The sequence below is a fragment of the Chelonoidis abingdonii genome, chromosome 7 (assembly GCF_003597395.2).
Source record: "Chelonoidis abingdonii isolate Lonesome George chromosome 7, CheloAbing_2.0, whole genome shotgun sequence".
Lineage (NCBI taxonomy): Eukaryota > Metazoa > Chordata > Testudines > Testudinidae > Chelonoidis > Chelonoidis abingdonii.
In genome coordinates this window covers 19,323,740-19,336,418 of record NC_133775.1, presented here as the reverse complement: position 1 = coordinate 19,336,418, position 12,679 = coordinate 19,323,740, and the positions used below count along the sequence as shown (strand labels likewise).

The window sequence follows — 12,679 nt, the reverse complement described above, 5'->3', positions numbered from 1 at the left end:
TGGGAGAGTGAGCAACAGAGGGAGGACGGAATGGAGTGAGTGAGGCGGGTTAGATCCTGGGTTGATCTTAATTTCAAAAAGTGATCGTGTGTGTAAAAAGGTTGGAGACCACTAGGCTAGAGGATTTGCTATTGCTCAATGCTCTGGCCTTCCTCCACATGTGGGGAAGGTACATTAGGGCTGCAGAGCCCTATTTCAGCCTTTGAGCTAGCAGAGAATCCACGGAGCATTCCACAGCCTAAGAAGTAGGATTTCCCCCCCAACTCCGCCAGCACACAAGCAGCAAGCACCACTCAGGATTTTGTTCAAAGATCTATTTTTAAATCTTGGAATTGTGTTTTGGTTTTTAGACTCAAAACTCTAAAGCAGCATATTATAAACACTGCCAAGATTGTGTTTGTAAAAATCAAAGCCACTCCTTCCCCATGACTAAGAAAGACAGAAAGCTCTACTGATAGAAGAATGAACTTTATGTGGTATCCTTGGCACAAGAGGGAACATTGTCAATGCCATTAGAAGTCACACCGCAATACATCTTCAAAGACAATGTTCTGCATGTACCACATCTCACCCTTTCATTGGGTCCCCTCAATTTTTAAATTCTGTTAGAAATGTTAACAGGGTGCACTTACATGGCACATTTTGTCCATAGATACTGAAGTACTTACCAGGTAATTAAGGTATCACTATCCCCATTTGACAGATGGGAAAATGGAGGCAGAAACGTTAAGCAGCTTGACCAAGGTCTGACAATTAGTCACAGACAGCGCTGGGACTAGAATCCAGATCTCCTGCTCTCCCTGGCCCCCAAGTGCATTACTCAATAGATTGTAAAAATAAGAGCTATGTAAGCACAGAATCTGAAGTGACTGGCTGAAGAGGATACCCAGAGTGAGGGTCAGGGTAAGGTTAGCACTCAGAAGTGCTGTGCTTGTAGGCCGAGGCTTATTCCACTAAGGCCACACTCTACAAATATAATCAAACTGAGCACTAGAGTCCCCATACTTCTCCAACGCCCAGTGGCCAAAGACTGAACTTCTTTATTAGGGAGCTAGCACACCTGTTGATGTTTTTAGAGGGGAAATAAATCTTGTATTTGTGATGACTTGCTTCATCTTTTAGTCTACGAAATGTACCCTCCTGAGGAAAATTTGCTTAGGATGTTCAGTTCTTCACTGTGTACACATAGCAGTCTCCTTGCATTAAGACAAGCTTGTTATGATCCCTCTGTTTTGCAGTTGCTCGTCAGCACCACTAAGGGAGCCCATCAATTACAATCCATCAAGCTTACAGCATTTCTAGAAGGACAAAAAAGGTCGGGTGGTTTTCAGTTACCTCCCTTCCTACCACTCATCCCTTCCCTTGGATGAAAGCTCACGCCCTCTGTTTTAATTAACTATAGAAAGAGGCAGAATATACTGAATAATTCAAAAAGGGTGTATGTTTAAACATTTACACAAGCTTCAGATTCCTCCTATTTAAAAAAAAGTCAGCACAAAAGTAAATGATTCACGACAGCTTGCCTTGCATAAATCATGGCCTTCAGAAACAGGGGAGCTTGAAGAATTTGTATTAATTCAGACTATCTGCTTAACGTGAATCTAGTGCTTAAGAAGAATGCCACAACAGCAGCAAGAGAAACTCAAGTCCCCGATTTATCCACAAGAGGTACAGCATTGGCAGGGACCACCTGCTCATCCCTTGCATGTGCTTCAGCCAGAGGCAGATTTACTATGTAACAAACTGTGCAGTGGCACGGGCCCCAATGACAGGGGGTCCCTGCCAAAATGCAGGACAAATCTCATCTGACAACCTGCCCCTGAGTCCCAGCCAGCAGCGCAGCAGGGCTCAGGCAGGCAGGCTGCCTGCTTGCCATGGCCAGTGGACCCATGCCGCTCCCGGAAGCAGCTGGCCGCTGGCATATCTCTGCGTGCCCCTGGCGGGGGCGGTTGGGGGGGATGCAGATCGACGCACTGCCCCCCCCCCGCAGCACACGGAGACCTGCTGCCCCCCACCCCCAATAGGCGCTCAGAGACATGCCAACAGCAGCACAGCAGGACTAAGGTGGCTCCCTGCCCACGTTGCCTCCCTCCCTCCATGCAGAAATGTCCCTTCAGCCCCTGAGGGGAAGTGTCTCCACACATTGCCGCCCCCCCCCCCCCCCCCGCCCCAACTGCTGACTCCGCAGCTACCATTGGCTGGGAACTGTGGCCAGTGGGAGCTGCAGGGCAGCATCTGCAGAAGTTGCATGCAGAGACCCCCTGAAAGCCCTCCGCCTAGAAGCCGGTGCCCGAGGGGTGTGTGGGTCACTTTTGGAGCTGTGCCTCCTAAGGTAAGCACTGCCCCACTGACCCCTCCCACACCCCTGCCCCAGCCCAGAGCCTGCACCCAAACTTCCTCCCAGAGCCCGCACCCCTCACTCCCTCCCACACCCCAACCCCCTGTCCCAGCCCAGATCCCACACCCAAACTCCCTCCTAGAGCCCAACCTCCTAGCCTGGCCTCCAATCAAGGTACCTCACTTTATTTTCATTTACTTCCTATTACTTACAATATAGGAGGAGGAAGAAAAAAAAAAAAGAATGAAAAAGGGAGGGGGGAGAGAAGAGAGAATGTTCTTTTTCTTGGCTGGGTCCTGAGGGTGGGGGGGGGGAGGGGGAGAAGAGGGCAAAAATGAATCTGGGCATAGGGCCCCACTAACACTAAATTTGCCACTGGCTTCACCCCTGATCCAGAAGGCACCACCTCAGGGAGGAGTTCAGCCTTGGTGTCTACATTAGGCTTTTTATCCCAAAGGTTTCCCTGCTGTCACTACCATTGGTGGGGGTGTGCTACTGTGGACAAGTGCCTGCTGCCCCACCCCTTCCTTATCATTATAAACACCATGTCTAACCCTGTATGCCTGCATAATGATGCAGAGATAATCAGGCGCAGAGCTTGTCTACACTAGAATTCCCATCATTATTACTATCAGCAGGGCGGAGCTGGGGGCAACCATGGGGGAGTTTAACAGAACCAAACCAAGGCCCAGATGTACTACAGATTTAGTTCTTGGCCAATTAACAACTATGGTGGTGTTTAATAGGACAATGACAACGTGTTTGGTAGAAACTGGACTGAAGCCACCAACTTGTTTCATTTAAGCCAAACAGCTGTCAGCTGCTAACAACATTCCTCTCTATTTTATCATCATTATTTAGCTTACTGCAGCCAAACCACATTAGGCACCTTATCACAGAGAATACAACAGGGCCCCTTGTCCTGAGGAATTTACAATTCAATTTCAATCTTGACACAGCAGATGGGAGGAGGGTTGGTAGAGGAATAATGGGGCAAGATCAATCAAGTAATGGGCTAGAAAAATCAGGGAGCATAAGTCAGCAAAGCTCAGCTGAAGTCATACCATCATTTGAAGATCTGGCCCTAAGCAGCTACTTAGCATGGGATAATGGTGAACATTTTATAAATAAATAAATATCAGTAAGGTAAATGCAAGTACCTTTTGGGGTGATGCTTACAAAAAACAACACCACAAGTGGTCCTTAAGGAGATGTTTGAACAAAGAGGTTAGTGGCCTTGCAGACCAGCTCTGGGAGGGTACTGCACATGTATTGCAGAGTAGGGGCTCTACTGATCTAGACTGGGTATGAACTAGTAAGCAATATGTGAAAGGCTTCGTATTACTATTTGTTATCCACTCAGGTCCCTGGCCACACCCCATTGCCTTCAGATATTAAGTATCATTATTTCTTTATGTAGTCACTTCCCTTAGCCTTAATGGCTTCACTTACCCAAAAGTAATGCGGAATTTACTCTGGAGACACCATACTCCTCCTACATACCCAGTGCTTGCAGACTTGCTGAGTTCTATTAGGAAGTACAATGCTTTGGGGAACTTGATTTAGACACTAAAACTATACACAGGCCAATTGGTAAGGAAATCTCATCTTACCAAATTAATCTTTTGATGCAAAATTGACATACTGCTGCTGTGCTATTTGCATCCTTCATTAAGAGGATGAAATCCAAGCTTAATTATAGTCCACAACTAACATTCCATTCAAGATAAAGATTACACGAGCACATTTTCTACATAGTTTCTTCTTTAGTATAACGGAGCTTTCAGGATCTCTGTCACAGGAGAACAGACTCCCTGAGCTGGGGAAAAGCAAGTACGATGTGCCACCATCTTTTAAAATAAGCATGTAGAATACAATATGCTCCTCATTCCACCCCTCCAAGTTTTTTTTTCTTGGGGGGGGGGGTATTTTTCATTAACTGAAGATCCAATAATTTGTTTTGCTTTTTATAAATTCCGTGGAACAGCAAGGTTGCCTATTTCCATAGGAAATTGGACAGTTAGCTGAGTATCATTAACCCAATTCAAGACACACATAAAAGTGGGTCAATACATATTCTATAACCTGGAATCCATTCACTTTTCCTCATCTAGACCATTAAACCTTAGAAATTACGGCATCATTCTTTGGGATGATCCTGGACTTTTGCCTATGTTATCAGAACAGAGTTTGTGCCAGATTGACAATATCCTGTACAAACCTTACAGAATTAGAGAGAAGTTACTGAATTAAGTTTAATATCTTTGGGGTTGATTGTATAAAAATGCAGCTGTGTATGTATTTTTTTGTGGAATTGTATGTAACTCCCTCCAGAGACTGCATTACTCAGTCTCCAAGAAAACATTAGGAACATCAAAGAACTTTTGGCGACAACATGTCTGAAATGGATTTCCTAGTAATTCTCTCCTCCAAAACCAACCTTTTGAAGCTACCCCCTGGGAAGAGGCCCACTGTCTCCTAATTACCAGCTCCTGAAAACTTCTGATCGAAGTCCCCCACCATATAAAGGCTGGGCTAAATGGTTCATGAGGATGCTAGTTCTGAGCTGAGGCTTTTATGAACTTGTGACCACAAGAGAGATGCCTTTGGGGGGGGTCTGAAGAACTCCCCGCCAGAACCCATGTTGGAGACAGCTGGGGGAAGGGGGCAATCTCTGGTAAGATCGTTAGCATGCATGTAGGTTCTTTTGTTGTTTTTAAAATGTCTTCTGTGTAATGCTCATACCCTAAGAATAAATAGGCTTGCATAGAAAATGCTGTGTGGTAAATGATAACTGTGGCAACCTGTGATAACCTGTTGTCCACTGTGGTTCGATGCTATGAGCTGCCACAGATATTGGGGGTACCCTGCAGCTTCCAGCCACCTCGAGGGTTCTGAGCCACCCTGGTTAGACCCTGCGACTTCCAGGCAGCAGGGGCACCAGGGCTCCAAGCTGCCACAGGTGGCAGGAGACCCTGGAACTCAGAGCCCCTGCGGGCATGCGTGGGGAGGGAGCTTGGACCCAGGACCCCCACAGCTGCCCAGCCACCAGGGGTGCCTAGGGGCACACAAGGTGTAAATCCAACCCTGGTGCTGTGTGATTAAACAGCTAAATGTTACACTATAATTTGGGACTAAGGATAGAAAACATCTTGCAGTTTAAACTGCAGGCATAACATCAGTAAGCAGAACTTACCTGCTTTGGAATTTGTCCAAAACAAGGGTTAATATTAGCAATTGCTAATAACCTGAAGATTTTTATCTGCTCTGAAGGACCATTGACCATTTCAAGGAACAGTGTCCTCATGAGCCACCAGTAATGTGAATTCATTCTGGACACCACTGGCAGTCTTAGCCTTCCAGTGACATACCTTAGATAGTCCTAGTCCTGATGGCTTATGAGACACTGGACTTTAAATTCACATTATTTGGATCATTGTTCTGCCTTTCCATACAATGCACCCTTCAGTCCCCACTTAATTGGAAGAACTGTTGATGTAGAATGTTGGTTCTAGCTCTATCGAGTTTTCAAATATTAATCTAAAGCAGTACTATAACGCTGGGGGTTCGTGACAATACCAGCAAATAAGAAGTCAGACTGCAGATGAAGTAAGAGAGAAAAAAAAAAAGCAACGAGATGATTTGACTGGCCAGATTTTAAGTCAAGGGCATCCTCATTTATCAATTCATCCCCACAGTGGTCTGTGGCTCAGAATGCAGATTATCCACTTCCTGTATTTCTTGATTCCATTGCCTAACTGGAGACAAGCAGGATTTACTCCCATGTGATCGTTCTTGGTTTTATTTTTTAGTAAGCACAGAACAATTGTTCACTGATTATCTCTACTTACTAGAGGTTCAGCTGTTCATTTCAGTGTTTGTGGGGTGATGGATCTGAGAAGTACCCCACACACACACACAAAAAACACCACACAATCATTAAATTCCTCATCACCCTCGTACCACACTAGACAGTGCACCAGGGAATATCAGCACATACCCCCCTAGGACACATTCAGAAAGAGAGCCATGTGCTCACTCTGCATACAGATCTGTGCAGAGGTGAGACAAGTTTTCAACCACATCACGATGGAGCTGCTAAGACTGGAAAGTACCCAATGATAAGTTAAACTGTACTGAATAGGAAATATCAACTTCACCGGTTTGCTCTGTACTTACTAGCTGGCTGAGCTCACAGTATACACTGGTTGGCACAGATACCAATATGTTTCCCCCTACTCAGTAGAGAAAGTTGATCTTCAACATATTGTTGAATTCTACAGATACAGATGGTCTGCAGAATAGCTATAAGGCAGAAATAATCCCCCTAATTTCCAACACATCACCTGGGGGATGCTAGCAGCTCAAAGGCAGGTCTGCTGGAAGAACACTTCTGAAAGTACTGGAGAACATGATATACTGCAGCATATTTTGTTAGGCCACTTGATACCCAAGAAAACAGCAATGACAGAAGTAGTCTGTGGATATCCTTTGGGTGGGACATAAAGATAGCTACTGAAAATACCATACTACTTAGCTAAACCCTACAGGAATGCTCAGAATAGCAGACGCTGAAGAGAAATAGGATACATATAGCCTTATCATAAACACAGAGATATGAGAGTCAGATCTTCAGCCCAAGAAAACTGGTCATTTCAGTGGTACCAAATTGCTTTATTGCTGTCTGCCTTTTTACTGTCCTCTTTGCACACCTGGAAAGGAGCCCGAGCAATTTCTGACTTTCTCCACCGAAAAAATATACAGTGCTTTCTCCTCTGGTGGGACAGATCCTTGACTTGTGCAACACAGAGTAATGCTTTCAGATCAGAACTGAGACAATGCAACAGCATCTCTGGGTTCCTAAATCTGAGTGAAATAGGTGAACTTTCATGCTCATGACACAAGGGAATTTAGGGGAAAGAAATGCAACCACATGACTTACTTCCCTCACATACAGTTCTGTCAGCACACCTGTCTGGATCAGGATCTAATCCACCAGCTTGGCCTTTATCTTCAGCAGTTGTCTTAACAAAGCAGTGGCCACATATGGCACTGTGAAACAGCCTTCAAACAAACAAATGAAAAAATATTATTTAAACTAGACCAAAGTGCAGAGTCAGTTTTCTTTCTTCCTGTTGAACTTAGATTTGGAGAAACTTTGTTATCTAGAAACAGATTCCAAAAAGAAACACTTAGAAGCTTCCAGCTCTGAAGAAGAGATTTGTAAATTCCAGAAGTTCCAAAGATTAAAAATAAAATAAAAGGTATAGAATAACTTTTTAAGTTCTCAATGGATCTTCTGGACACACAACTTGAGTTTCCTTATCCTCAGTAATAGCCAAATGCTGCTAAGATAGTCATAAATATATTATCATATCTCATATTCCAACATAAACATACATAGGAGTCTTAAGATAAATGCATCAACCCATCACACTGAAGCAGTGACACACTGACTTTCCTACCCATGCTATTCACATGGCCCCATAATACCTGAGCACTTGGCAATCTTTACTGTCTTTATCCCCACATCCCAATTTCACTGATGGGGAACTGAGGCACAGAGAAGCTAGGTGAATTGCCCAAAGTCACCCAGGAAGCCCATGGCACAGCAAGGACTTGAAACTATGTCTCCTAAATCCTATGCTAGTACCCTAACAATTGTATGATCTTTCTTCTTCTTCACTGGAGTTACACCAGAGATTAATTTGGCCCAGTAAGTTTACTGGTGACCCTATTCTCCACCCCTTAATTGGGTACTGCCCTCCAGCATACCCCCTTGGGGCCCTTCTTGATGGCCCAGCAGGGGCCCTACCCTCAGCATCCCCCTTGGGTTGTTTCAATCAATTATCCAAACTAGACTGGTTTAAAACATGCACAAACCTTTGCTGGAGTCTAATTTGAATATTTTCTATGGAATGTAACTCACTTCATTAGTTGCCCCAGGGCACCCCACTCTAGGTCCATATGAGAGCTTCCTTAACCCTGTTCAGGAGGCATCCAGAGCCCCATTCTTGGATCCAGGGTTATATTTTATACAGTTGCTCTTTCTTAGCCCTGGAGTTCCCAGTTCTCCTCAATGCTACAAGGCATAACTTAGGCAGTCCCTTTGTATCCCTTAAGTCAGCAGTCCCCAGCTCTCCTTCCTGAACTGGGATGTAACTTAAACCAGAAGTAGGGGTTTAACCGGATTCTTCCTCAGCTGCTGCCTTTTTCACAATCACTCAGAGGACTCAGCAAATAAAACTTCTCCTGCTGGAGGCTTCCCTGGTATGAGGGAGGAGGCAGCATATATGCTAGTTCCCCTTCTCATCCCCAATTGGCTGGGTGAGAGGGGATCCTTGTCCCACCCCCTCTGCAACACTCCTGGTTTCAGACCCTTAAAGAGATAGTAACTGACTTTCTCCCAAACAGTGCATATTGCCGGGACTGCTTCTACCCACCAGCATCTCTTATTTTCTAGGGTTTTGCATATATTAAATCTCCCAAAATCCTAAAGGGCTATGCCACGTGATGGAGGTGGGCTGACGGTAGGCACCACCACCCTCAAGGGGCAGACTACCCCAGCATACCCCCCTCTTGCTTTTTACCCCCCCCCTTTTTTTTGAGGTGAGACAGAGCTGGATGAACAGGGACTTGGGTAAAAACTCACTGGGCCAAATTCATCTATGGTGTAACACCACTGCAATGAAAGGTGTTACATCACAGATAGGTTTGGCCCATTATATGGAAAGCTCAGCTCATAGGCAAACAGGCATGGTCAAAAATAGTGTATATTGCAAAATAAAAATTAATTAATTAAACTAACTACAAAGGGGGCACGTGTTAAATATTTCACTTTCCGGCAAAAACATTCAAAATGAATTTTTCAAGAAGTGAGAGCCACCACCCCTCACACACACATTTTCTCTCACTTTTTAACTCCCACTCTTTTATTCCAGTGGACCAAAGATGGGGTAAGTTAGGGAGAAAAGGGTTTTTCTTATTAAAGCTAAACATGTTGACCAAAAATGTTTTGTGAACACTTTTATTCTGCTCAAAACCACATTTTTCATTCAAAAAAATTGTATGACATTTTTCTACCATCTCTGATTTGAACAGCACTGAACACACGCTGACAGCACTCCAATAACCGTCCACTTATCTGCTTCTTCATGAGATGAAAAAGTAGTAAGAGCATAGAGGTTTATTCTAATTTTTATTTGGATGCAACTCTATTGACTTTCAGAGATACTCCTGATTTACCCAGAGATCAGAATCAGAGTCCAGAAATCTAGCTGGTTACAAATCAATTACAAATGTCAACTACTTAACTAGTCTTAAATTACATTTATGTAAAAGCCCAATCAATTCTAACCTGGTGGTATCAGTGATTTAAAGCACTTACAGCGTACAAGACCACTCACCCTACTCTAATGTGCAGTGCTATAAAAGGAAGCATTATAAACATTTATATTGTCTGAACAGCTTGAAGACAGTCTTATTTTGAGATTAACAGTGATGAACGTGGTGCGGTTTGGCTTCTGACAGCCTTAAAGATGACTTGCAAAAGATGCTGGGGGACGGATTTTGTACTGTTTTTTCTCTTTTAAGGAAGCCTGGGAGAAATAATTTGTCTCCTTTAAACTTTCTGCTTGATTTTTAAATTAGGAATATCAGGAATGTCAAATCTGGTTTTCCCTATTTTGTCAGAAGTCTTCCTGGAGGATTGGGCAAGGAGAATGTGTTTTAAACAAATGAGCTATTCTTCCAGCTGTTTATAGGTCATTCTATACTATAAACATGAAAGTATGCTTAGATGCAAACATACGTTGTGATACTCTTACAGAAAATCCTATAATATTGTATATCCCTGAATCTTATGTAGGATTATAAACATATGGAAAGAATAGTATTTTCTATTAAATTCTGTAGGTTTTTAGAATAATTTCTATAAAACCCTATTGGTTTCATTCCAATTATATTCCATAGAGTAAGATACAAATCCAGAAGGCACCAAAGACCTGAACAAAAGAATTTCTCACCTTGTACAAGGCCAAAGAGAGAGCCTATGGATAAAATTTTCAAAAGCACCTAAGTAATTTAGAAGCACAAGTCTTATTTTCAAAAATGATTTAAGCAGTTAGGCCCATATTCTCAAAGTATACAGGGGCCTAACTCCCATTGAAATCATTCTTAAAGGGCTTTGAGGGTCTGGGCCTAAGTTTAGTTGAAAGACTTGGGCTCCTAAATCCCTTTTTAAAATAGATTTAGGATCCTACATCACTTAGATGCTTTTGATAATTTTACCCTAGAACTCTAGGCATTGTTATACCCGGTCTCTCTTGGGCACTAGCTATACAGATAAATTCTAGTTGAAGCCTATTATGCATTCTTTCCACTGGAATAGTATTCTGTTTTTGTCAGCTGTTCACCTTCCATTTGGCATTCAAAGCTCTTTTTTTGTACCTTCAGAGTTCAGAGGCAGATAGAAATATTTCCAGCTTCATTTGCTATGCACTGGAAACAACCACTGACTGCAAAGTATGAATAATAAGTCCAAACGTTAATAAGCACAGAAGGCAACCTAGGAAGACTGGTCTCATCGCCAACATGAAAAGTAGTGGCAAAGATTGGAAGGAACAAAAGGATGATCAGTGAAAGTGTCAGCAGTGCAGCCAGATGATACAGGCATGAGTCTGACTATAAGAAGAGAGCTAAAGAGATGTGGTGTCATGGCCTTAACTGGAAACAGGAACTGAATTCTAACAGTAAACCTTACAGAACATCTGTGGATTTGTGTGTCATAACATCTCTACCTCAGTTTCCCTACTAATAAAACTGGAATAATATTTCCGACCTGCTCTTCAGCAGCGCTGTGAGCATTAATTACATAATATTTGGAAAGTGCTTTCAATATGAAAAGCACTGTACAAATACTAATTATTTATACAATTTGAAAATGGAAGCAGACTAGTCAGTTTTACTATCTGGACCTTTTTCATTAGGTAGCATAAGGTGGCAATCTTTAGGGTGCAAACCCTGTAGTGCTGTGTTTAGTAAGATGTGCCTGTGTTGAAAATGTTTCACTTATCCTTTTTCCCTATCCCTTCCTAGCTTCTGGAAGAAATGGGGATTATTCCCAGGAGCTCAACAATTTTCCTCTCACATGCAACCAAAGATATAGAAATCCTTGTTGGACCAAAGGTCTCCATAAGAGCTACAAGCAAGACCTTGAAGAATCACACATGTTTTTAAGAGCATAGGCTGAATATCACTGATTTAAAAGTTTCAGTCCCAGTGATGTCAGGCTGATATTTAACATGTGTACCAAGCAAAAGATTTCCCTCATTGCCAGTGATTAAACTCCACACACAGGGATTAATGTGGGGCATCTCTTGTTGAAAACAAAATGTATTTCTAATGGCCATAATCAGGAAATGAGGAAACATGCTTAGATGAAGCTGCACTTTGCTAGCAGCATTTATACTTTGTACCTGAAAACTATTCCATCAACAACATACTAATAGCATAGCACAGCAAGTTGTTCAGCTTGTATAACCTGAAGATGGAGGTTGGGATGAAGATCCCAGGACAGGGGGGGTATGTCCTCCCAGGAAACTTTTTGAAAATGCCTACTTTGTGCAATCTAGATTATTCTGAAGGTTAAAAACAAGTTATCAAAAATGTTTTTATAAATCATTTCTGACAGTAACAAGCAATCAGTACCCAAGAAGACATAAACTCCATCAGGACAGTGACATTATCCAATCTTCTTTCACAATATATCGATCCCCGAACATGCTTATATCGGTTCCGGAACTTCACCAACCCGAACGGAGTTGCGGAATCGACAGGGGGAGCCATGGACATCGATCCCACGCTGTGAGGACGGTGAGTAATTCAATCTTAGATACTTCAACTTCAGCTACGTTATTCACATAGCTGAAGTTGCGTATCTAAGATCAATTTTCCCCCGTATTGTAGACCAGCCCTAAGATTTATTTAAGCATAAACTTTGTGGGTTTAAAAAAGAAAGAAAAAAAGACACCACTTCTTCAGTTGCATCTGAAGAAGTGTTTGGTTTTTTTTAACCCACAAAAGCTTATGCCCAAATAAATGTTTGTCTTTAAGGTGCCACCAGACTCCATACTATAAAGAGTTAATTTAAATTATTCTTACATCCCCCGGTGCTATTTACCATGAAGAATCACACCGTGATTTGCAAACACTAAGGCCTGGTCTACACTATGCGTTTAAATCGATTTAAAGAGCGTTAAATCGATTTAACGCTGTACCCATCCACACTACAACGCCCTTTATATCGATATAAAGGGCTCTTTAAATCGATTTCTGTACTCC

General features: G+C 42.8%; 1 protein-coding gene across 2 annotated transcripts in view; it reads right to left on the bottom strand.

The window, feature by feature from the left end:
- Positions 1-12,679, bottom strand: part of AK4 (adenylate kinase 4) — a 75,387-nt gene that overhangs the window by 60,341 nt on the left and 2,367 nt on the right. The window contains exon 2 of one of the 2 annotated variants that reach the window (XM_032779605.2): positions 7,281-7,402. In XM_032779605.2, coding sequence (XP_032635496.1) covers positions 7,281-7,402 — 122 coding nt within the window. Of the gene's footprint in view, positions 1-7,280; positions 7,403-12,679 lie in introns of those variants that run through there. The other variant, XM_075067666.1, reaches the window with a different exon arrangement.